Source organism: Corythoichthys intestinalis, chromosome 6 (assembly GCF_030265065.1).
Source record: "Corythoichthys intestinalis isolate RoL2023-P3 chromosome 6, ASM3026506v1, whole genome shotgun sequence".
Taxonomy (NCBI): Eukaryota; Metazoa; Chordata; class Actinopteri; order Syngnathiformes; family Syngnathidae; genus Corythoichthys; species Corythoichthys intestinalis.
Window position 1 is genome coordinate 28519847 of NC_080400.1, and position 26647 is coordinate 28546493.

General features: G+C 38.8%; 1 protein-coding gene across 1 annotated transcript; it reads right to left on the reverse strand.

Moving 5' to 3' along the window:
- Positions 1-73: 73 nt before the first annotated feature.
- On the reverse strand, positions 74-16832 carry LOC130917203 (zona pellucida-like domain-containing protein 1). The gene is made up of 10 exons (XM_057838348.1): positions 16069-16832; positions 13203-13423; positions 12910-13091; positions 7484-7556; positions 4730-4827; positions 4434-4514; positions 4155-4326; positions 3979-4084; positions 1038-1067; positions 74-828 (listed from the first exon to the last, which is right to left on the reverse strand). The coding sequence occupies exons 1-10, from the start codon at positions 16208-16210 to the stop codon at positions 647-649; spliced, it is 1287 nt and encodes a 428-aa protein (XP_057694331.1). The 5' UTR covers positions 16211-16832; the 3' UTR covers positions 74-646.
- Between the last annotated feature and the right edge of the window lie 9815 nt (positions 16833-26647).

Genomic DNA, 26647 nt, shown 5'->3' on the forward strand with positions numbered 1-26647 from the left:
TCACTTACCTTCCCAATCACTTCACAAGATTAAAAAAAAATAAAATAAAAAAAATAAAATAAAAAGCCTCCAATAGAAAAAATGTATAAGTAGCAATCATACTTTGCTGAAATTTTTGAAATATTGCAAACTAATGAAACGCAGCTATTGTTAAATGAATACAAAATTTCCGTAAGAATGAAGAATAGTAGTATTATATTACACATTACAACTGAAATGTTGTTTTAACCTACACACACATAGAATGAACAGACGATTTTTATTCAAAGTATTCCACATTTAAAACAGAATGAAGGACCTGAAAAAATGTTATGAAAAAATTATACACAGTAAATCATATCATATTAAATCATTCTCCTTCTATACTTTATGGTTTATTGCAATCATCAACATCATAGTAACAGTGATAGCATCGAGGCACCCATAAAAAATGTCCTTACTATATCTGCCAAAATTATTAAAAGTTCTACCTAACTTAATGTTCTATTTTTTTTCAATTTGTTTTTATTTTCTAAGATTTTAATAATCCAGTGGATGTTAAAAAAAAAAAAAGAAAAGAAAAGAAACAGTACACAACACCTGAAACACACATTTTGCCACGTGTGTGCAAATGAATTCACTATGACATGTTGATAACTTAATGGGTTCATTTAAAAGTAGGGTTCCAAGCTCCTGAGGCTGCAGCTGCCGAGGATGACGAGGGAAGACGTGATTTCTGAAGGAGGTGCAGTGACAGCAGCACGAAGCCCACGCTCATCCCGCCCAGGACCACCACGCCTGAGATTAGCGCGGTGGTCATCGGATTTAACAGTTTGGGGGGGTCGCCTGCTGTTGCCAGGTAAAAAGTAGTGCGTGGACAGTTGAAGAAGGAACATAATACAGAAACCCTGCTTTGACATGAGCTTATCACAATGATTGCAGCAAAACATGTTAAAAAACAGCAATTAACATGCATAACCCATAATAATTTTTAGCTGGCTCGCAAATTACTACTTTATCACCATTTTATTGTGTAAACATTGTGGAAGGCTGCTTACCAAGCTGAGTGTTGTTGATGGGAACATCATCTGGAATCAGAAAAACATTTTCTTTTTTAAACTCACTTTTGTTCTTGTTTAACTCATTTGTTGGCATTACAGTGAGAAATGTCAACTCCATTTTTGTCAGTGGCAGCCGATGAGTTAATTTATGCATTATTCAGTCATCTTCTGAACCACTTACCCTCACAAGGGTTTCGGGGTGCTGGAGCCTAGCCCAGCCAAAAACGGTCCACTTTGAACAGGTTGCAAGCCCAGTCACAGGGCACATACAGACAAACAATGATTCATGCACATCTACGGACAATTTGGAGAGTTCAATCAGCCTACCATGCATGTTTTTGGGATGTGGGAGGAAGCCGGCGTACCCTCACAGAACCCACGCAGACATAGGGGAAAACATGCACACAGGGAGGCCGAAGCCAGGATTGAATCAAAAATCTCAGAAATGTGAGGTCGACGGGCTCACCACTCTGCCACCGTTTAGGCAATACAATGGTACCTCAATATACAAACGCATCGACATACAATCCTTTCGACATCCGACGTAAAATTTGACTCATTATTTGTCTCAACATATGATGACATCCTCGAAATATGACGATTTATGAGAGCGTCGCAGTTTTGTTATTTTCTTGCAAGACGGCATCATGGCTGATTTCTTTTGTGAGAGAAATCAACATGGGTCCCAAGAAGGTTCCTGCCGGTGGTGAAAAAAGTGAAAAGGCAACGCTTACTATTGAAATTAAGAAGGATGGAAAAATATGAACGTGGTGTGCGTGTCAGTGAACTGGCTCGACAGCAGAGGTGGTTTCGTCAAAGATGACGACAACGAAAATATTGGGTCAACGAACAACTTTTTTCATGATGATGACGTCACGATAACGAGCTGAAAACGTGTCTCGGGAGACTAAAACATAACGAGATGGATGCCAGTTGAGAACGAGATTAAAATTCGCCATAGTTTCCGTCATAAATTCATAATGTGTGATATTTTCTTATTTTATGTGTAGTTTTGCTTTCTTATCTTGGCTAGATATGCCATGTTACCTTAGCCTTTAAAGGTCTGTGCTGAGTAAACAACACACACTAAACTAAATTGTAGCGTTAACATAGCGTTTGTGTTAGCATTAGCATTTAGCGCGGTGACTCCGTGTCTTCTTAAACTCTTGGAAAACATTTTAGATACAGTTCGTGGCATCCAGACGAGTTTAATTAATTGCAGATACAGTAATGTGCTGTTTTACTGCTGAGTGTGTATTATCATCATGAAAATGGTGATATCCTTGTAGAATTTAAAGTTATGTGCTCGTCGTTCATGTTCATTTGAAATTGATGGAAAGCTCTTATTTATTTATTGGTTTATTTATTTATTTATTCATGGACTAAAACATTAAAAGTTTATAGACGAAAACATTTTGAGTATTGTCGACTAGAACTAGATGAAATTTGAGTTTTCGTTGACTAAAATTAGACGAAGACGAACACATTTTGAAGACTAATAAGTATTTTCGTCCAAAAGACAGAAACAATTATTACAATATTATAAATATTATTCCAATTTGTATTTATAATTTGTTTATCCATGTGTAATTAAAGATATTTGTAATTGTTCCTGCATTATTTAGGATTTAAGAGGTCATGGTTTTTGGGCTGTGAAACGAATTAATTGAATTACTGTAAAATGTATTCTAATGGGAAACTCACGCTCGACATACGAGTGTTTCGACTTACAAACCAGGTACTGGAACGAATTAAAATTTGTATCTAGAGGTACCACTGTATTATATTATTATTAGGGCTGTCAAACGATTAAAAATTTAATCGAGTTAATTACAGCTTAAAAATTAATTAATCGTAATTAATCGCAATTCAAACCATCTATAAAATATGCCATATTTTTCTGTGTATTATTGTTGGAATGGAAAGATAAGGCACCAGACGGATATCTACATTCAACATACGGTACATAAGTATTTGTTTGTATTTTATTTGTTTATTATAACAATAAATCAACAAGATGGCATTAACACTACTAACATTCTCTTAAAGCAATCCATGGATACAAAGACTTGTAGTTCTTATAAGATAAATGTTAGTACAAGTTATAGAAATTTTATATTAAAACCCCTCTTACCCCCTTGTTTTCGTTTTATTAAAATTTGTAAAATTTTCAATCAAAAAAAAAAATAGTAGTTCGCCATTGTTGATGTCAATAATTACACCATGCTCACTCATGGTGTAACACATAAAATCAGTTGGACCTAAGCGCCAGCAGAGGGCGCCAAACATCAAAAGACAACAAGCTGACGTTACACTGTGCTGTCATTTTAATCTGTTTGAGCGGGACATGTGCGTTAATTGCGTCAAATATTTTAACGTGATTAATTTAAAAAATTGATTACCGCCCATTAACGCGATAATTTTGACAGCCCTAATTATTATTATTACCATTACAACAGTAGGAAGTAGGGGTGCCCCAATCCAATTTTCTTGACGATCACTGATTTTTGAAAAGCCTGACCTGCCGAACCCGATTTATACCAATCTCACTTTTTTCTCCTAAACGACAGCATACACCTTTAACATTCCATTTCAATCATTCTTGTTATATTGTAAAACATCCAACATCACCTGTAAAAATAAGACTGTTTTGTTGAATGCCTATACAGTAGTCCCCCCACCCCCCAAAAAAATCAAAACTATGAAATTCTAATTTCCTTTACCAAAAATTGAAATGCGGCAGTATTTTGCTTTACATTCTTTTTTTTTTGTTTTTAAAATGAGTTCTTGGAACTTGGGATGTCAAGATAGGGTTCTGGCGAGGTGACCCACCCTTCGAGGTATAAATAGCTAGACAAACACACCTAAAATTTTAAACTGAAAAAACATTTCAGAACAAAGGTGATACATCTTAAATGAGTCAAGAATGAGTTCATACCACTCCTGGTGATGATTGGTCCAGCGCTAATGACCGCATTCCCACTAGCGGCCGGAGGCGAAACGAGGCCAGCCCCTTCGTCCCGCCTTCGTCTTCGCCCGCAGATCTGCAAAAGCCGTAAACGGTCAACCTTGGATCATAAACTCGGAGCCTACGGCAGTTTGGCAAGTATGTACCGGCATGAGCATGATGCAATCGTCGCTCTTGCACAGCTTGGTGACGCAATGCAGGAAAACTGTGGACATCTTCTGGTGCCGGTGCTTCACAAAGCGGAAGACCTCAAAGGAAAAGCGTCCCATTTGACTCTTCCCGTTCTCGAAAACGGTGGTCTGGGGGTCTTTGTAGCAGCTGCGCCGAGACAGATGAACAGCCACGCAAGCGATAGTTCGTTCAGACATGAATGGCATGAATAGTTAATAGCCCGCCTTTTGTAGTTCGCCGAGAAGTCAGATTACCCCAGGAAAAGGTCGTAGCGGAGTTCATCATTAGGATTCCCTGAGGGGGTTGTGTAACAGTAGTCCATCAAGATGTTCCAACTGCAGGGGGACAAAACTGTATGATTGGGAAGCTAGATAGCCATCTAACTCCACATGGGAAAGCACACACAGGTCTTTCTCCTTCTGTCACGGCTTGGCGCCTCGCTGTCGTATAATATCATAATGGCGACGTCAATGTCGTCGCCCCTTGAGTTATTTTCATTCATATCGCGTCTTTAGAATTGAGTCGGCATTAAATAACTGCTTCACGGTACCGTTTGTCCAGGTTTGTGGCCTTGACTGCAGCAAACACTCTGGTTTTCAAAGCCAGTCCGGCCATGGGGATGGAGAGCATTTGGTTGTATGTTGAATCCTACACGAAAGGACACGTTGAGATATAAGTTTCTGATTATAGATTTGTACCTTAGCTATTCAAATTGATCAATAATGCGTAAAAACAACAGAGGACGCTTAAATTCAATGCCCCCACCCCAATTTATTAGGATCTCTAAATTTCATTGGATTATCAACTAATTTATTGATGGTCTAGCAGATAGACAATTCTTAAAAATAGCTTTAAAAATGTGATTAGCACCCCCCCCCACCCATATCCATGCAATAATCAGGGTTATAGCCACCCAAAACGTGTTCTAGCAAGTTTGAATTAGGGAGAGGAGCCATAAGCCCCTTTCACAAACAAATCCTGGTAAATTCCTGTGTAAAATGACGCAGGATTTACTCGCGTCATTGCTTTTACGCATGTAGAGAATGACGCGGGTTGAACACTTTCACAGAATTGTCCCAGGTTGCCCACTGGCGCTCTCCGTGCGGGGAGGGCTTCTGGCGCGATTTTAAACCCGGACATTACGTCATTTTTGGTCCGCATCGGCTGTCACAATGTTAGTCAAATCGTGTTTTGTTATAGAGCCAGTTGCAGGAGCGTTCCCGATGTCGTAACTGCAGCCAATTCAAGCTCATCAAGACTCAGGCGAGCCAAGAGAAGGGTGCCGAGATATTAACTGGGTGGGCGCCATTCGACACCTCTGCCGCCTTTGTTTTGAAATCCCCTACCTTGTGCTGGTATTTGAGTGTATTCGTTTTGTTGTCTTATCGGCTCTCTGCCTACTGCTTAGGTTAGTATTATTGATCCCCGTCGACCTACTGTCACGGACCCATTGTGTTATTCCCCCTTTACTGTGATCACGTGTATTTCTGTTTGTATTTAATGAACGCTTGAACGTATGCCTCCATTGTTTTCTGCTTTGAGGTACAACCTTGTTTCCGCCGTTGCGGATCCTAACATCGGCAACAAAATAAACCACACATTTCCAAACGGATGGACGATGGACTTTCTTTCTTGGCTCTACGATCGCGTAGCAATTTAATTTCCTTATGTTTTCAGTATAATTTAGCTATTTCCAGCTTACTATGTTGATAGTTGCGATGTTTGTTTACTGCTTTTCTTCTTACTGCGAAGAAAGAGGAAGTGACGATCGGCCCGCCATGATATTTACGCCATCGGCTAACGTGCTGTGACCTGGGAATTTAGCGCTTGCTTTCACATACTGTACGCCTCGTCCCGGGAAAGTCCCGGGCATTATACTAGGACGCGACCAGTGAAAAGGGGAAATTGCTTTCACATACAAGGGCTGCCCGTTGAAATCCTGGGATTATAACAGTGATTAGGCATATGTGAAAGGGGCTATAGTCTTCACTATCATCCCAGTTGACCAGACGGCACCTACAGACATTGTGACACGGTTTCCCATAGGGGCTGGGCCAGGTAGAGTGTCGTGGAAGCTTTTACTGCAATAAACTCAAACACACGCTGTTTTCTAACACCAGATTTAGGTTGAAATAGGATGAAGGTTTTAGTGCATACAAGCAGGCAGGAGTGTCTCCGGAGTGATTTGATCAAGTATTCAAGGTAATTATTATACAGTATATAATAGCACCATGCATGCCCTTTGAAACGTGAAAAAAAATAAAATGTATGGAAAAGATTTTGCGTATCTTTATCTTGAAAGATTTAATTCCGGGATTTTAACATTAATTTACAAGAACTTAAAAAGCTCTTTGTTTTGTGATGATCGCCATGCTAGATTTTGTATCCATACACAATAGCTTTAACTTTACGTAATTTTAAAACTAGTAATTTAGACATTTCTATGTCCATACAAAATAAAATTCGGCTTTTAAAGTGTTTTATTCAATGTAAAATTTCAATCTAAAAATGATGAGGGCCAGATAGCCTACAAGACGTGCTGAGACAACATTGACATCGGAATTCAACTTACCGGTAAATAAGTCGTGATTGTATATAGAAAAATGCTAAATTTGCTTTCGTTGAGTCAAATTGAAATGATTCTGCATGATTTCCTAAAGTATTGAGTGATTGAGTGATTTATTAGCTGTTGAAAACATCTACATTTCTGCAAATAATTTTTTTTTTTTTTAAGTCGCTATTTCGGGCAAAAACTATGATATGTTAAATATTGCGATTGATCCGGAAAATATAGATGATTATCTTTGCATTCGGTGATTTTTGTGCATCTAGGTTTAACTCAGAGAATTTCAAAGCCATTTTAAGGTTCTTTATACTTATATAAAAATTAATTAATCTGGATTTTATTCGGGAATGACTTTAAATTTTTTGATGCCACTGCTCATGGAGACTCATATTTGCCTAAGGGAAGTGGCTGTTTTGGTTTAAGGTTGCTAGCGGCTTTGGTTTTGAAAATATTTGAAATTTAAGTTTTTGAAAATAGGCCCCCTACGGAACGGTACTCGCCCCGTTTCCTGTCAACTGATTGTGAAGTCTATGGAGGAGCTAAACTTGGGTCTCGAATTTAAAGAGTTTCTGATTTCCTTTATCAAACCGCAGAAAAATACAACATTTGTCACATTTGTCAAAATAGGCATGCACTTGGTTGAATACCAATTGTTCTGAACTTTCTAACGTAACCATGATCCCAACATGTTCTTGAAATGTTCCCTGGTAATGAGGCAAAGCAGGCGAACTCACTCACATTGTACAGCATGAGACTCAGCGTGCTCACAAACGTGCCGTTGCTGTCCTTAACAGAAATGGCTGCCGACGAGCTGTGAAAAGACGTAGTTAGTAGTCAAAGTGGGATTTTTTAATTGGCTTTATCCCACGCCACAGCTTAATTTAGCAGCGGCCACTGACGTACGTAAGCGCGTAAGTTTTTTTTTTTCCAACTTCGACCAAATGTACATGCTAATTAAAACATAACACTGTGTGCACAATTTTGTTGTTTTTAACTCTGACCGTTGACTGAAAATATTTTTTGAAATTGTCCCCGAGTGTAATCATTACATTGTAAAACAAACAAGCAAACAAATAGTATTACAATTAGTCAAGCTAACTAAGTATTTTAAGTAGATATAACTCAAATAATTTAGTTTTATTAAGTAACTTGTCATTCAAAGTATTCCAAACTCATTTTTACCAAGTTAACATTCTGAGCTTGATTAACTGAGCTGTATGAACTTGCATGATGAAGCATGTGGTCCATACTTAATGCAGTGCATAGTTTGTACATCCTAAAGTGCCGGAAAGCAAACTAACTATGAAATAGCCCAGGGAAGACAAGTCAAAAATAAGTCTTTCAACACATACAAATTGGGCTGAAATTCAACATGCAAATGCCCGCTGGCAGTGCTGAGGGACTTTAAAGCCCCAATTTCAAATAATATCCATGGTAAATATTCATGACGAATGGAAAATAACATTTCACACAAAATATATTTGTAAATAAGTTGCAAAATTGTTTTGTTTTTGTGAACTACAGCTCACACAGACAACAAAACACCCTGAAGCAGTGGTTCTTAACCTTGCTAGTTACCGAACCCCATGAGATTCACATTTGCCGAAGCCTTCGGAATTTTTTCCCCCCTTCAAATTAAAAACTGATATAGCTAAGCTAGCAAGCAAATTCCCGTTGAAATGTATTCAAATTATTATTATTTCAAATTTACAACAAATAAATTAAATGTTTTGCAGCTAATTTTCACATTGGAAAATGAAATTTCATGTCTACATTCTTTTATTTTAATTTTACTATTTACTATTTTATTATTTATTTTACTTTTAACCTGTCCTGTTCAGCTGCTTAGACACAGGGAATCAGAGTATCCTTATGGTCTGAACAGCTTTAATGTATCACATGGGAATTTGATATAATCCCATTATGGTTGTTCATCATATCTACATTCTCATTTTATGGTCGCATCCTTGCATCACATACTATTTTCAAGGCGTAAAATGTGACGAAAATGTTTTTCTTATTATCTGTGCAGTGCACGCTGCCGGCCAGTCTGTTATACTTCTTCATACCAAGTGTGAGTCAACCTTTCAATGAGCAAACCACTTTCTCCTCCCATTAGACAGAGGGCTAGAAGTTGAAAGAAATGGATTAAAGCCAGTAAATTGGAGGCAGCCCAGTCCAAAACCTAGTCTAAAATGACAGATGGCCTTAAGTCAGAGTATGATAATAGGACCCTGTGTGTCTTAACCTTCACCAAACCCCTTAGACTTACTCACCGAACCCCTGGGGTTCAATCGCACCCAGGTTAAGAACCACTGGTCTAGAATATAAAAGTGTAGTACAGTGATCCCTTGTTTTTCACGGTTTATGGGGACGCCCCCTGCGATAATCGAAATCCACAAATTAGAGGTGTAGCTTTTTGTAGCTTAATTATTATAAATTTTTTTTGTGTGTTCAATGTGTTAATTCAGATTTAGCATTGAGACAGAATGTGGAAAAAATACCCAGAAAATCACATTGTTTGATTTTTAAAGAATTTATTTGCAAATCATGATGGAAAATAAGTATTTGGTCAATACCAAAAGTTTATCCCAATACTTTGTTATGTACCCTTTGTTGGCACTAACGGAGGCCAACGTTTTCTGTAACTCTTCACAAGCTTTTCATACACTGTTGCTGGTATTTTGGCCCATTCCTCCATGCAGATCTCCTCTAGAGCAGTGATGTTTTGGGACTGTCGTTGGGCAACACGGACTTTCAACTGCCTCTGCAGATTTTCTACGGGCTTGAGACCTGGAGACTGGCTAGGCCACTCCAGGACCTTGAAATGCTTCTTACGTAGCCACTCCTTTGTTGCCCTGGCTGTGTGTTTGGGATCACTGTCATGCTGAAAGACCCAGCCACGTTTCATCTTCAATGCCCTTGCTGATGGAAGGAGATTTTCACTCAAACTCTCTTGATACATGGCCCCCATTCATTCTTTTCTTTACACAGATCAGTTGTCCTGGTCCCTTTGCAGAAAAACAGCCCCAAAGCATGATGTTTCCACCGCCATGCTTCACAGTGGGTATGGTGCAATCCAGTATTCTTTTTCCTCCAAACAAGAGAACCTGTGTTTATACCAAAAAGTTCTATTTTGGTTTCATCTGACCATAACACATTCTCCCAGTCCTCTTCTGGATCATCCAAATGCTCTCTAGCGAACCGCAGACGGGCCTGGAAGTGGACTTTCTTCAGCAGGGGGACACGTCTGGCAGTGCAGGATTTGAGTCCCTGGCGGCGCATTGTGTTACTGATAGTAGCCTTTGTTACTGTGGTCCCAGCTCTCTGAAGGTCATTCACTAGGTCCCCCTGTGTGGTTCTGGGATTTTTGATCCCCGTTCTTGTTATCATTTTGACGCCATGGGGTGAGGAGGAAGTTGAAAGTCCCAACGACAGTCCCAAAACATCACTGCTCTAGAGGAGATCTGCATGGAGGAATGGGCCAAAATACTAGCAACAGTGTGTGAAAAGCTTGTGAAGAGTTACAGAAAACGTTTGGCCTCCGTTATGGCCAACAAAGCGTACATAACAAAGTATTGAGATGAACTTTTGGTATGTACCAAATACTTATTTTCCACCATGATTTGCGAATAAATTCTTTAAAAATCAAACAAATTGATTATCTGTTTTTTTTTCCATATTCTGTCTCTCATGGTTGAGGTTTACCCATGTTGACAATTACAGGCCTCTCTAATATTTTCAAGTTGGAGAACTTGCACAATTTGTGGTTGACTAAATACTTATTTGCCCCACTGTACATTTAAGACACATTTTCCCCCCTTTAATTTCCCAAAGTATAATTCTTTAATAAATTCTTAATCTTAAATCGTCTCGAATCAATTCATGCTCCTTAGATCAACATACGTCACAACACAATGAGTTGTCATAGCAACTATAGCTGTTTAAAAAGCTAAATGAGGCGGTGGCCTTTGAAAGGTAGTTGTCTGGCCACTTCGAAGCAGCTCCCTTGTCACTCATCGTTTACTTTAACAAGCTGCCTAGTGAGAAAGAAACACTTCAGGAGAGTGAGAGGCTGTACTCGATAGAATGGGACATCTCTATAAAATCCTGCATTTTTTTTTTTTTTTTTTTTTTTAAATTGAAAAATAAAATCCGCGATGGACTGAGGGCGCGATGTTTGAAGCGCGTAGTAGCGAGAGATCACTGTATTATGAGAGCGCACAGAAGAAAATGAGTCGTGATGTTCAGTTCACTCGCTTTATTAACAAGGCGATAACATAGAGCGCAAAATACAATCAGCAGCTGTCGGCCGCAATGCAGCAAACAAGGGGAGTAATTGCTGCCGCCATAATTAATTCTCTTTTCTACATACGTCATACCTCCATCTATTCTCTAAAAGGTGAAACACACATTTAGAAATATGATTGTGTCTAACACTACATAATGCAACAGCACTGCCCAGTGGTCACAGCCAAAAACAATTGCTGTTGAATATAATACACCACAACTGTGGCAAAGTCTACAACTCTATCACAACTGAGCTGGTCAACAACAACAACATAATTATAGTAATAATAATAACTATCGTAATAATAATTACCATATTTTTCGGACTATAAGGCTACGTTCATACTACAGGTCTTAATGCACAAATCCGATTTTTTCGTGTTTTTCCGACTCGAGTGAGGCATTAACTTGACGGTCTGAACGTGACAAGTCGCATAGAACTGGACCATTTCAAATCCGATCTGGGTCACTTTCGTATGTGGTTCAAATCCGATCTGGGCCACATTTTTCTAGACTGTCGCGGCGGTCTGTACTGTCCAGTCTCCCAAATCGGATTTCATGCAGCAATTACGTCATCAAATAGCGAGAGAGACATTACCGTACCGGTGCAGCTGTGCGTTATTAGCGCCTAGCTTGCAGTGAACACGGCTTTTGGGGAAGGGCTGGGCTTGACAACAGTCATAAAAAATGAAAATGGGTTGAGGATAAGCCTGAGAATGCTCAGTTTTCTCTCTGCTCCAAGTGAGCAATATTTCAACATTGCCTACACGGCCGCCCGTTTGTGTGTGTGACATGCACGGACAGTGCGTGCATGCTATCGATCCATATAAACTTTGAATATAAGCCTAAACGGGGATTATTTATGTCTGTTATTTTTGTCCTCCTTTAGAAAAGCAAAATATATCCCTGGAATGACGGATGACGTGTGTCAGTTGTTTTGATGCTTCTGCGCATGCGGGTCGGACTGCGAATTAGTGCGCATGCGTAATACTTGAACGGTCTCAATGGACAAAGGCAGTCTGAACGGGCACGCCAAAAAAACGGATATGACAAAAAATCGGATTTGTGCATTAAGACCTGTAGTATGAACGTAGCCTTAGAGCCAGTTGTGTGGTTGTTTGAATGATGTGCTAATGCTAGCGAACGCATGCTAACCGTTTGTGTCATTGCTGTAATAGCACCTAATTATCATTTATTTACATTGATGCGAACCTGTTTGGTATTGAGGACGAAATTAATTCAGCAAATCATACGGACCTCCAGCATCGTCATTTGGGAGTTTAGCTCGCTGTATAGCCAGGACTGAGCGGTAGCGTCCTGGTGAGGACAGTATATTCGCATTTCGTTGTTCATGCATCATGTAACATCATTCTGTACACTTATTCAGCATGGTGTTCTCTATTGTATTTTTATATTAAATTGCCTTTCAAGATGACATATCTGTTCTATGTGTTGGATTTTATCAAGTAAATTTCCCCCCAAAATGCGACTTATATATGTTTTTTTCCTCTTCTTTGAGCATTTTATGGCTGGTGCGATTTATACTCAGGTGCGACTTATAGTCCGAAAAATTCGGTATACAGATAGTATATATTGTAAAAATCCTATTTACTTAGCATTTTGAGCTCAATGTGTCAGTTTTCAATCAAACCTTGAACTTTTCAACTTCAACCATTTCCCCCCACAGTGTATATACTGTTTGATTAAAAAAAAAAAAAAAAAAAAGTTTGCATCCCATCTGTAAGTACATAAACACTTTTTCAGTTACATTTCTCTAGATGATGGTCTATAATATTTTAATTAGATGAAGAATCACCAACCCTAGTTCCCACTCCTAATCAATAAATGAGTAGCCAAGAGGAAGGCCAACTTACGATGCCAGCTGTGAGTTATTGACCAGATACTCCAATGGGTAGCTGCAGCTGAATTTGTACAACAGACCAGGGAGGTAGCTGATAATAGTCGGCGGGTCAGGTGTGTCGATAAAGCCGGAGACATTCCCGATTTGTACAAGCGACACGTTTCCATAGGCATTTGGCCCGAAGGCTGTACTGACCTGCCGAGCAAGAATAGAGACGTGTTCCCGGATCGATAAACAACATAATGAAGCAAACTTATTGATGATATCAACATAAAATACCCGTGTGTAATTGTACATGTTGTTTACCTCCAGGCTGTTTCCGCACGCTTCCAAGGTGCTGAGGCCGATGCTGAACAGCACGACCGTGGGGAAGGTGTTGTTGTTGATGAAGCCGCGGCACTGGGCATCGCCATGGTGATTGTTGAGGGCCAGGTCCGTGTCGGTGTAGCCAGAGAACAATACCGGGCAGAAGTTGATCTTTACCGTGATGGTTTGCACGCCGCAGTACACGCTGATGTCTCTTTCACCTTTCAAACAAACATGACACATTTTTACTTTCAGTATTACTTATACTGTATATAGTGTATCATGTATTGCCATTCTAAATTGTCCATTTTGTTGTTTACAGTGCACGGTATGTCATTTCTAGCATTTTTTTCCCCAATACTGCCTTTATCATGATAATAATTTTGTTTTGCTCAAAACTGTTATAGCCTATGTTTTGATGAATACCACCACTGCATCATACTGACAGTTGTGTCAAAAAAAGAAAAGATTCCATTAAAATGTAATGAATAATATAATATGGTCAAGCACAGCACCTTATTAGAATATTAAAAATGATAATACATGTCAGGATACTTGTCAGTATGATGGAGTGTAGCTCAGACACACTCTCATTTAAATTCTGTTGGTGTACCTTTTGTTTTGATTTTGATTTGTGTTTAGAGGTCTGTATCGCAAGTACAATCAAAAAGTAGCAGTTTTATTGTCTTATAAGTTTTTGCAAACAATATTATTGTGATGTAGCGTTGCATGGTAGTCAATATATTAACTTACAAGCACATTAACCCTTTTATAAGCCACTCTTTTAAATAATACAATAACAAAATTTTAAAAAATACAGTACGAGTGTGGCCTGCATGATCCAAAATGTCAGGTCCACATTTCTTTTAATTAAAACTAATTGTCACTTGGCAAGTGAAGGGTTAAACATTTGTACAATTATTCTTTCATTTTATCATAACACTCTAGTACACATAAGAGCATGATGGTCAATTGATACAATAACAGTAGATTTGCCTTCAAACACAGAGGAAATCATTCTATTTATATTGATTTATGTACATCAATATTAATGCTGAATTATAACCGATTGTAGTACTGCGCACTGCAGTATCAATATTTTATTTCAACATTGCAAAGAATACGTGTATGTGGATTCAACACAATACTTGGATATGAAATCAGTAAATATTTGCACTTTATAATCATATTCAAATATTTTTAAGAGGCCAACTGCTTTCCATTTTTTTAAAGTAATTTCTTGAAATCATCCACATTTTTCTGTGCCAAACTGAAGCAAAGTATAAGAAATCGGAGGCTGCCCTCAATAGTTTGCAATGGAATGCAATTTTAAATTGAGTACTGTACACTGTAAACTCCAATGAATTACCAGAACTCAAAATATTTAAGACAGTCAACAGTGTCAAAAAATGTTACAAACTTAAAAATATTGAGTTTTGAAAAACTTAAAAGTTTTGATGATTACCTACTAATTTTACTAGATGATTTCAGGTAAGTTAGAAATGTATATTAAGTGAACGCAAAGATTTTAAAATCAAATAAGTAATAAAACATCAATTGCGAGGAGGGTCTGTCTCGGACTGTAAGATGGGGGTGTAATATTTTGGGTCAGAACATGTCTACGGCTAACTTTAACTTAACACTCCAGTCTTGCGGACCGTATATACACTTGAACCTAGGAAGGAAATGTTCAACAGCGGCATATTTGCTGCAAGTGCTTGACGACGACGCTACGAAGTGGCCACAAAAAAAGTTCCTCAAGGTGTATTAGAGGTTACACTCTTTGAAACGTCCAGGAACTAATATGAAATATACATAAAATTGCACTGATGAGGTTGGGTATGGATATTTTTACTACAAACGAGGTGGGACGATATTCGGTTTTAAAAAGCTCTGCTACATGTGCACAAGGCATTATTCTAAACTGTCCATATTGGTTCTTACAGTATTTCTGTATTTTCTTTTTTGAACATTGTTTGCACAATACATAATTATATCGGATCCTTATCTGGATTGTGCTGATCTAAAATGAGTAATTGCTTTTGTATCATCTTTCACCACACTATGACCTTATTAACATGAGACATGTGCCGTAATGTTGAAACAATGGGAACATACTCATATTGGACATTATGAATTATTATTATAATAACTGTTTTAAGTTGTGCGTTGATGTTTACGCTACTCAGTCAAATTGATAATATTGAACATCTGCGTTTACAGTGTACAATTTTTATAGATTTTGTACAACGTATAAATGTTTTAATGTGTTGCTTTGCACTAAAACAAAGGGAGCATCAGATCAAATGATGCAACTAATTTTCAAGTATTTAATGAACCAACATAATATACTGTGTGAGTTCCAAATTTGAGATTGATTTGCTTAACCCTTTGCCCGCTATGGACGGTGATTGGATGTCTATTAGTGATTGGATGTCTAGTGACAAACTATTTTGAATTCACGGCAGAAAGGAGCCACATGATTGGATGTCTATCATCGTTAATAGCACTGAAAGAGTCAAAGACAGCACTGTTCAATTGGGGAAAAAAGGCATGGGAGAAAAAAAAAATTCAAACTTTTTTCAAACTGATTAAGAAGGTATAAACTGACAAGAGAATTGAGAATTGGACCCAAATCATTAATATGCTGGAATCAACTGCAAAGGAAGATTCTCACAAAATTACTGCAATGCACTAGTAATATGAACATCTCTTGATATGTTACAGTATATTTCTACACTACTGCAATTTATACAGACAAAAAAAAAAACAAAAAAAAAACAAGAAACTTGACGTTATCATCTATGTACTTGAAAATGTAAAGTACTCCTGTGTTGCGGCCGGTTGCTTTTTACATCATCCTCACCAGGAAACCTGCTGTGATGGTTGGCGTCACAGTTGTATCCGTTAAACTGCGCCGATACGGAGGCAACGGCGCTCATCAGGAGCAGGATGAGGAGGCACGACGACGTCATTTGGGCACCCGTGAGACGTTTGGCCGCGATCATCTTCAGAGGGTCACCATGGCGTGTCGTTCCTTTCCCGGGCCGGACGCTCCAAAGTGGCGTGTATTTCCCGAGCCTGGAGGCGACTGCCCTCTGTGACCTCGATCAAAGTATTGCCACTGTCTATCTCCGGGTTCTCCGATCCCCTCTTGCCTTCATTCGCTCATGATGACCGCCAGCCCCCCCGCCCTCATTTTCCAAGGCCTTTTTAAGTCGTGTCGCGCCTCATTTCACCCCCACAGCCCTCTTTTCTACACCTGTTTAAGCATTTCCTCATGCCTTCAAAGCAACCCCACCGGGGAGGGGGCACTCTTGATGGCGATCGTCAGCCTCTTCTGCATTTTGTTGTGTGCAAACAGATATGATAGATAACGGCGGCCATTATCCAAGCATGGCCTCGGTGACGGACATGGGAACCTCCATCAGATCTGAAACGGCCTCAACAAATCTTTTCACAGAGCCCAGAAATCCGAGCCCGCTGAGAGGTTTCCCACTCGCCTCTGCCGCTTCTGATCATCACCTGTCAGCTGACACAAACGCCAAGCCTCACCAGAGGTGGGGGGGATCATATATGAGTTGCGGAGGCAGCCCAGGAATTAAGCTGTCATCAGCCATTGCGACTGCCCACATTCACATCCGCATAATGGTCAGCTCATGGTCCGATGAGGACCTGTCTGTAGGTGATTGGGACGCACAAAGCGTCACTAAAAGCTGTGCATTCAGCTTGGCACAACCAAAAGTGGGAATGTAGAGTTCATTTTACACTTTTGTCCTCACGGCCTAGAGTTAATGCTCTTACCCACTGGTCATTTATATGGTAACATGGTAGGGTGCCAACCCCTCACGAACAAGAACTACAGTCGTCTCCACTTAATTTTCTGCTACAAAAACTTCATGGTTTATTATAGAGCTTCATAGCCTTGAAATAAAATGTAATAAGTTTTGAACTTGGCAAATGCTCACACATATACATTAAAATTTGTGAGTTAAAGGCAGAAACATTTTTCCTGGCAAGGCAACATCACCTGTCGGTCTACTCAAACATTTATAGTATGTATTAGTATGATAGTTTTATTCCACCCGTTGCTAAGACATACAAGATTATGAATGTTTTCAAATTATAAGAAAGCTAGTTTCTGTACACTGTAAAAATCGTTTTAAAAAAGTGAAAAAAAAGGTAAGTTTACAGAGCTTGAAATTGCAAGTTAACCAGTTTCTCTTGAATTTTCATGTTTTGATGGAAAACTAAAAAGAACGAAAACACCTTTTCGGTTAAAACTTAACATTCCAAACCTTAGATGCACACATAATGACTTTTTTTTAACCCTTAGCCAGTGTCGCAACTTTGCAGGGAATGGACTTGACGCCGTGCTTGTCGCTTGTAAACACGCCGTAGCTTTGCAAGGCTATGTTTAAACTTTTTAAACTTTTAAGTGGTAATCTTTTTTCAAATTAGATACCCCGCGAAAAAATATGGTGAAAAGTACTGCGTAGCATTTGGCTGCACAAATGTGCAGGAGAATTTTAAGAATCTGAACTTTTACCAGATCCCAAAAGTGAAGGAGCGACGTGAAAAATGGCTGACTGCCATCAGACGGGTAAACTTCTTCTCAAATGATGGTTCAAAGCTCTGTAGCGCCATTTCATAGGAGGAATGCAAATTATTATTATAATTTTTAATTATGCTAACATTTGAATGTGATTGGGCGTGTTTGGCCGCTGGGCCATACCACCACTCCGCTAGGGAAGATGCTTCAAGAGAAATGCCTCGCACTTCCACATGCAGAGAGAAATAAAATCTGATCAAAAGTGATTCGTGCGCTCGGGTGTAGTAATGTAATTGAATAACCTATGTGCATTCATCCTACCGGCATATTTATTTCTTCATTGTATTTTTTCATTGCAGGAGAGAAAAGCAACAATCTGCTGTCACCCGATTATGTGCCATCCATCATAAAACTATGTGAAGACTACAGAGAGACAAAAGAGGGGTGTATTGCAGACCTTCAAATGATGCCAGCAAATGAAAAAACGCAGGCGGGACAGATGGCGGCCGTTCCTGATGTTATTATAGTGTTCCTCCCTCATGCTAAATTAAAATAACTGCCATTGTACTAACACAATATGAAATAATAGTATATACAGATTAAGAAGTAATTGAATAGTAAAAACTGCCTTTTTATGATAGTTTCCAGTGGTGTAAAGCAGACCAATTCGAAACACTGTATAGACAAGTTTCCTGAGCGAAATATGGGCGGCGCCATCTTGGAAAAATGTTTGCTTCGAACTTCCAGTTTAGAAAAAACCTCGTGAGTTGCGGTTCAAGTTAGAAGTGTGTTGACGAAGTTAAACTGCAAAATCAAGCCGGAGGAACCCACGGAATGTCCAAAAATGGATTCAGCATGACGTGGATGAGACGTATATGAGATTGTATGATTTTTCTTATCACTTCGTTGATCATTTGTGGACAAAATTATAACCTGTCAGCCTGTGTTGACGTGAGTTATAGATTGATACGCCGGCCACTTGATTGACAAAATGAGGTAAAATTACAAAATATTTTACATTTGCCGAATGCAGAAGGGCTGTCACAGATTTTGTTACTACGCGGTATGTACACGTAAACAACAATAGTATGTCATTCTTTTTTATTGCAGATATTGATCGCAATAAAACATTTGGACAACATAATTCCATTTCTTGTTTTATTTAAAACGATTAGTCAATAAATCACAATTTATAAAATCATTGGAAAAATAGCATACAAGAATGTGATATCAGACAGCAGAGCTCCGGAGTGGCTTGAGAGCCTCGCCAAACTTTCACCCGATATTACGGCCTTCAGACGGGCTTTCTCCCACTGTCCTCAGTAATTCCAGCTCCAATAGCATATCTTAAAGTTGCTGCAGTTAAAAAGCTCGTAGTTGGATCTCGGGATCGAGCTGACGGTCCGCCACGAGGCGCGCTACCGCCTCCAACCCCAGCCTCTCGGCCGCCCCCCCGGGGAGAACGACGTAGTCTCGATATAAAGTGGGGCAAATAAGTATTTAGTCAACCACCAATTGTGCAAGTTCTCCTACTTGAAAAGATTAGAGAGGCCTGTAATTGTCAACATGGGTAAACCTCAACCATGAGAGACAGAATGTGGAAAAAAAAAACAGAAAATCACATTGTTTGATTTTTAAAGAATTTATTTCCAAATTATAGTGGAAAATAAGTATTTGGTCACCTACAAACAAGCAAGATTTCTAGCTGTCAAAGAGGTCTAACTTCTTCTAACGAGGTCTAACGAGGCTCCACTCATTACCTGTATTAATGGCACCTGTTTTAACTCATTATCGGTATAAAAGACACCTTCCAGACACCACCAGGTTCTCGTGTTTGGAGGAGAAAGAATACAGAATTGCATCCGAAGAAAAAAACCATACCCACTGTGAAGCATGGGAGTGGAAACATCATGCTTTGGGGTTGTTTTTCTGCTAAGGGACCAGGACGACTGATCTGTGTAAAGGAAAGAATGAATGGGTGAGGAGTAGAGCTGGGAATCTTTGGGCACCTAACGATTCGATTACGATTACGATTCAGAGGCTCCGATTCGATTATAAAACGATTATTGATGCACCCCCCCTCCTTTTTTTTTTTTTTTTTTTTTTAAATTAAATGTTTTGTACATTAGTTACAAAATTGTTCAAAAATCCTCTCAGGCTAAACCAAACTACTATTTCAGTATCAAGTTAACATATAGTAGTAAACAAATATACAAAAATAACAGTAAATAAAAAACTCCAGTCCCCATTCTGTAACAGCAGCTTTAAACTACATTCAATTAATTTAATGTTGTGAATCAACTGTTAAAGTTGTTAAAATTTCTCCCGTTATTCCATAATTTCCCTTTTGTCTACTTTCGACGTGAAAGTTTAAAAACTATTTTAAAGATAGATTCAAGTCAATATTTTACCGATTTAGGAGTATTTTAGATAAAAAGTTAATTAGGTTTGCTTGGAAGGTTCGCTACAACAGCCTTGCAGGGAAGTGTACCGCTTTAAGATGGCGGCCGTTTACTACGCCCGCATCTAGCTTTTTGAAGATGTGCTGCTCACGCTACCGAATCAATGGTCCATCTAGTCCTATATAAATGATATCTACCATTACTTTATGTGGATGACGTACTTTGTAGCAGCTTTTCGGCAGCAGTCAGGTATGTTGTTGTGTTTTTTTTTATCTCGTGGCATGAGTTGCGCTAGAGCCGTGAGTTGAGCATTGGCATTACCCGAGGGGCTGGGTAATGAGAAGCATGATGTTTAGCTACTCTCGCTGCGTTCTTCCTCGTTGCGCCCCGAAGACCGCGTGGCGCGCTGAGTGTGTTGTACTTCCTCTTTACTTGGCATATTTCAATAATCGGAATTTGGATGTTTGTGAATCGTTCTCCAATCTTCCACAGCCGAATCGCGAATAATCTAAGAATCGGAAATTTTGCACACCTCTAGTGAGGAGGGAGTTGAAAGTCCGTGTTGCCCAACGACAGCCCCAAAACATCACTGCTCTAGAGGAGATCTTCATAGAGGAATGGGCCAAAATACCAGCAACTGTGTGTGAAAAGCTTGTGAAGAGTTACAGAAAACGTTTGGCCTCCGTTATTGCCAACAAAGGGTACATAACAAAGTATTGAGATGAACTTTTGGTATTGACCAAATTCTTATTTTCCACCATGATTTGCAAATAAATTTTTTAAAAATCAAACAATGTGATTATCTGGGATTTTTTTCCCCACATTCTGTCTCTCATGGTTGAGGTTTACCCATGTTGACAATTACAGGCCTCTCTAATATTTTCAAGTGGGAGAACTTGCACTATTAGTGGTTGACTAAATACTTATTTGCCCCACTGTATACTAGTAGATGCAAATAATTTCATATCTTGCAGTGCTTCCTATTTTCACCTCCTTTACACCAGTGTGAGTGTTGAACTCCTCCTCTAAAAAAGCCTTCTGAATAGACCTGGCCCAGGGCCTCACGTGTCAGCCTCCAATGCTGTTTAGAATTTGTGGTGATTGCCCGCGGCTGTTGACGATGAGGTAGGGCTGAAATCAAATATGAGCCACTTCCAAGAAAACAAGCAACATTGAGTTGCAAACGAGATCGTATGGCCTAGCAAATGCATGAAATGTATACATATGGTGAGCCCTTTAGCATCTTTCTTATTTTACAACTCCCACCCTGCAAATGACCTATTTAGCCAACGTGAAGCCATGTGCTCTACTTCTGGGCTCCTCTTTCAGACACTAGCCTGTCGATGTACAGTACATAAATTTGTGATCAATAAATATACTTCAAACTCTTCATTGAAAGTTTCAGCACGCTCACGATGCTATTGTGCATCTCCACTAAACTCAACTTGTCATTTTGCGCGACGCTGTGCTCTGAGACCTTTAAAGGCCCACGACCTACTGCTAACTTCAAGATGTGTTAGATAGCGCTGCGGCTATCAGATGAAGCTCAAACATCCACGCTCGTCTAAACCACATTGCGAAGCCGGCATCACAAAACCCGTGAGAGTGAGGCGGTAATCTGACGCGCCAGTTTCAACACAAGCGGGAAAGTGAAGCCCTCATCAAAGGCAAATCCTGCTGGGTTTCGTCCCTCAAGTCAGATGTTATTCCAAAAGCCAGAAACCTTTTTTTTTGTTCCATCTCAACAAAAGGGTAAGTGTTCAGAAGTATTTTGGTCGCAATATAAATAGTTTATAGGTGCTCTCTATGTTCATGTGGAGCTCAAGTTTGACACACAGGCATGAAAAATTGACTACTTGAAGATATAACATCCATCCATGTTCTATTCTGCTCAGAACCGTGCCGCCCATAAGGCGATCTAGGCAACCGCCTAAGGGAGCACCAGCGTCCAAAATGGCGTCAAGAAAAATATTCAAATAATATTTGATGATAGCAGTATTCAAAAAATTATACAAAGCAATAAAACAAAAGAACAACAAAACCGTTCATAATGTCTTTAAATAATAATGAAATCATCTTTCTAGTGTGCCTTCTGCCCGTTTCACTTTTTCCTGTGATGCGATAATTTCACCACAGACCCACCACCAGCAGACCAGCGAGCTACCTGAAGGTGCTATTTTTAGCCCCGCAATTGAGCGACGTTACGGTGACAAGTCAACTTCATGAAAAGACAAAAGCCCTCCGGGTCAGAAGAAAAAGAAAGAAGAGAGCAAAGATGTGAAGAAAAACAGAGGTTTGTTGTGATGATTTTTTTCAAATGCATAAGCACGTAGACTTAGCGCAACTGCGAGCTAGCGGTTATTTACATAGAGCTTATATGACACAGTGCTAAAGCAAAATTATACTGTATCATTAGCCAGGCTGTTGTTTTAGAAATATTTTCAGTATTCAGCCAGCTGTGGATTAGTTTCAGTTAAATTTACTCCCCCTCCCATTTTAGAGAAATTTGAACAAAGTGTATGGGAGACTAAAATTGTCTTGCTTATTTTCATGAGATGTGAACCACTTTTACCTTGTGTTAAATTATGCTTTTCAAATAAACTGTCCTTGCCTAAAAGTGCCAAGGTTAATTAAATAAATACATCATTAAATTTGGAATTAATAATTTCAAAGTTCGGTGGTATGGGGGACTAAAAGTGCCACGGATTTAAATGCAAACATTTGTTATTAAATGTGTCATTAATTCATTAAAATGGCAATCACGTTCACGTAAAAACATATTCAATTTATTTATTTATGTATTTTTTGCCATCATATATTATTTAATTCATTATTATTGGATAGTCCTGTGTAGTTGCCGTGCTTCAAGAATTTATTTTATTTTAACTACGCCCATCAAAGATAGTCGCCAGATCCAATAGACAGGTACAGTAGGCTGCAAGAATTTAGGCGCTATTATGGTTATGTCATGCTGGTTTCACAATCAACAGCTATTTGACTAATATAATGTAACATTCAACTCTCTTCTCTTCTGAAATATTTTCCTTTTACCTCTGTACATCCTGGGCCATCTTTCACAGCGAACTTATCCACATCAGCACCAAGTCCAAGCCCACCAAGTCCAGGAAAGAAGTGCACCTTCCAAAACAACTGTCATATGAAAGTGCAATAGATGCTTTTGCATCAGTGAAGACAAGGCGAGTAAGGTTATAGGTCAAGGTGAAAAAAAAAAAAAAAGTTTCATTTTAAAATGTTCTGTGTGTCTTCATATAGGTTTTTGTGGGTAGGTGTTAATCATATTGTAATAACAATTGTAATTTATTTAATGCATTTGTTTTTAAAGTGTTTTTTATTGGTACTTTTGAATAGTTATTACAGCATTTTTCTTTTAATGTATGCACTTGTTCATTGTCTTGTTTTATATAATAAATTACAAAGCGATAATGTGCTTTTTCAGTGTGAGTGTTTAAATATATGTGGTGAAAATGGGGGGTGGGGGGGGGGCAACAAATGAGTTGCCTAGGGCACCAAATTGGTCAGGAACGGCCTTGATTCTGCTAGCCCTCCATAGTTTGGTATGTGAACTGGATCCTATCAGAGTTGACACCGACATGGAACTGGGCGCATTAATACATTCATCCCTGACCCACAGAAGGCAGTCCGCCCTAAAATTTAGGTGTACTGAATGACCATATCTTGTCGTCATCATCAAGTCATTCAGGGGGACCAGATTGACATCCAATGACATAATATGAGTTTTACTTTGTCTGGTACCTCATCTAGGGTGGCTATTTCCACCAAACACACACACACTTGCAAACCCCCCCCCCACACACACACACACAAACACAAAAAACACCATGAAAATGATTTTATCCACTAGTGACACAGACAATAATTCATGCATTTGTCATGTCCTGCCTTGACTATTGTGATGTATTGCTCTCTGATCATCTCATATCTATTGTAGTATTAAAGCGGAGGTTCAGAATTTTCAACATTAGGCTTAATCTTTTAGTTAGTGGGATTTATTTAGTTGGTGGAGTTGTTTTCAACAAATTCCGTGCAGTTTGTTAGTTATTTAATAATTTCAGGGCTCCAGAGTTGCAAGCTAGCTCAAGTCAATGGTTCCTTCCTAGCATGCCAATACAAAACGATACTAACCGATCTAACATAGTCAAATTATTCAAAATGCAGATCATTGTTCAAAATACCCAGGCGGCATAAACAATGTCACACCAAACTGCCGTAAATCTGCAGGACTATATTTTTAGATGCGTATGGCGACCACAATAGAAGGGAGTGCCTTGGCCACCCGTGCTCATGCTGCATTCAAGGAAGGTGGGAAGTCGGACTTATTCCAGTCGGACTGTACCAGTTGTGTCTTCAAAGCGTTCCAAGCGTTTTTTATTTTGGCCATTAAAAGACATGTTCACATCCAGTGAACCTGCCCTCTCATAAGCGATCAAATAGTGGAGGAAAAACGACGGCTAAGTTAAACAGACGCACTGTAAACTGCCTTTTTTAGTTTTACTATTGACGGTCTGCTTTTCAATGGGCAGCGTATTTTGTCGAGTGATGTCAGTTTGAAGCAACTCGTGAAATCGGGGTCCTTTTTTTCCCGACTTCGCAACTAAGGCCTCCCAGTTCGAGTGGCATTCCAATGATATTTTCCATTGTCGGAAGTTCGAAAACTGACTTCCCACCTTCTTCGAATGCAGCATCAGTCTACAGACGCTTGACTGAAGAATAGCAACATGGTGAAATGTGCATTTAGAGGCTGTGGAAACAGAAGAAATGGGCAAATGAAAGTTTCCACAAATTTCCTATGAAGAACGAGAAACAATACAAACTGTGGATACTTGTTGCTGGCTACGACATGAGCACACCGTTGGAAAAAAATATCACTCTGCTCTGCAGCCGTTTACCTACAGAGCTACTGGATTACAACATGTTGCTGTTCATACTACAGTTATTGATATGCAATGGTAATTTTTTAATCACTTCATCCTGAAAACGTAGCCAAATTTATTGATTGCATCGGTCATCGGTGATTTTCATGCGTGCATATGTATTTTTTTATTGTCATGCTAGGACGGGCTCATTGACTCGCGCTAGCTTAGCTACTCCGAAGCCCTGAAACAAATAGCTTAACTAATTGCACGGAATATGTTGAAATCAACTCCACTGACTAATTAAATCCCCGCTACCTCGAAGATTAAGCTTAATGTCAAAATTCTGAACTTCCACTTTAAATGCTTGCAAATAGTACAGAAAGATCCTGCAGGAAGGCTTCTCACCAGGACAAAAAATTTTGATCACATTACTTGCTGTATTTACCATATTTACAAAGAGCTCAGCACCAACAACTACGCCGACTGCATAGTCCAACGTGTGCAGTGGCCAACCCCTGACAAACAAAAAACAAATCATTAAACAGTGGAGTGCAGTGGCACCTACAAGTTGACAGTATATCAGATGTTGAGGTAAAATAGCACTTTTAACATTTACTGTGAGCCGTCGCGAACACACTGTAGTATGTTGCGTTCAGGTGCAACTCCAAATAAGTCTCTTGCTTGAGAGCTGCAGGACGAGGCATTTAAATAAAGGACTAGCCTGCATAAATCAGGACATACTGCCACTGTTATCAAAGCATAAGCGGATTTTAAGGGGGGCCAGGCCCACCCTGGTGGCCAAAAAGTGTCATTGCATGAAACTGACTTTCCTAGATATGTAAAAGTTGTAAAGCAATAAAACTGCAACAAAAATGAATGACATGAACAAAAAAAATATATTTTCATAATGGGTCAAAATTATTTTTTGAACAGATCATGTGACTAGCACCTTAGACGGTCATTTGCTTTGCATATAGTTAAAAAAAAAATAATAATAAGGGAGGGCAATTTTATTTTTCAAATGATTTTTTTTCTTTGATTGAAAATATATATATATTTTTTTTATTGAAGCAACATTTTTGGGGATTGAATGATTTAGACACAAATGTCACAAATTGCTTCAATCAAAGAATATTTTTCAATCAAAAATTAAGTGTTCAAACACAAATTTTTCAATCTCAAATATTTGTTTGCCTTCAAAAATGTTTTCTATGATTGACATTTTTCTTTTTTTGATTGATTTTTCTTTTTGAAAATATATTTTTGAAGCAACTTATTTTTTAATTTAATCATAAAGACAAAAACGTCCTAGCCAAAATGTGGCCCAAACACAAATCAACATTACTTCAGTCAAAAAAGTTGCTTCAATCAAAATAACAAAAACAAAACGACTTCAGTTAAAAAAAAAAAAAAAAAAAAAAAATAGATCAAAGAAAAATAGCTTTCACATGCATTTTTGGGGAATTTTTTTGAGTTTCAAATTTATTTTTGCACCCAAACACTTTTTTTTTTTTGATTGACTCCAAAAAAAAAAAACATTCAAACAAAAATAGCTTTCACATGCATTTTGTTGAGTTTCAAATTTATTTTTGCATT

Bases quoted from the DNA above. Each gene is read 5' to 3' on its own strand.
- LOC130917203 (XM_057838348.1), bottom strand. From the start codon at position 16,210: ATGATCGCGGCCAAACGTCTCACGGGTGCCCAAATGACGTCGTCGTGC. The intron at 4,085-4,154 runs GTACATACTTGC...CGGCTTTTGCAG, and splicing joins ATTGCATCATGCTCATGCCG to ATCTGCGGGCGAAGACGAAG. The intron at 1,068-3,978 runs GTATGAACTCAT...TTCTGATTCCAG, and splicing joins ACCAATCATCACCAGGAGTG to ATGATGTTCCCATCAACAAC.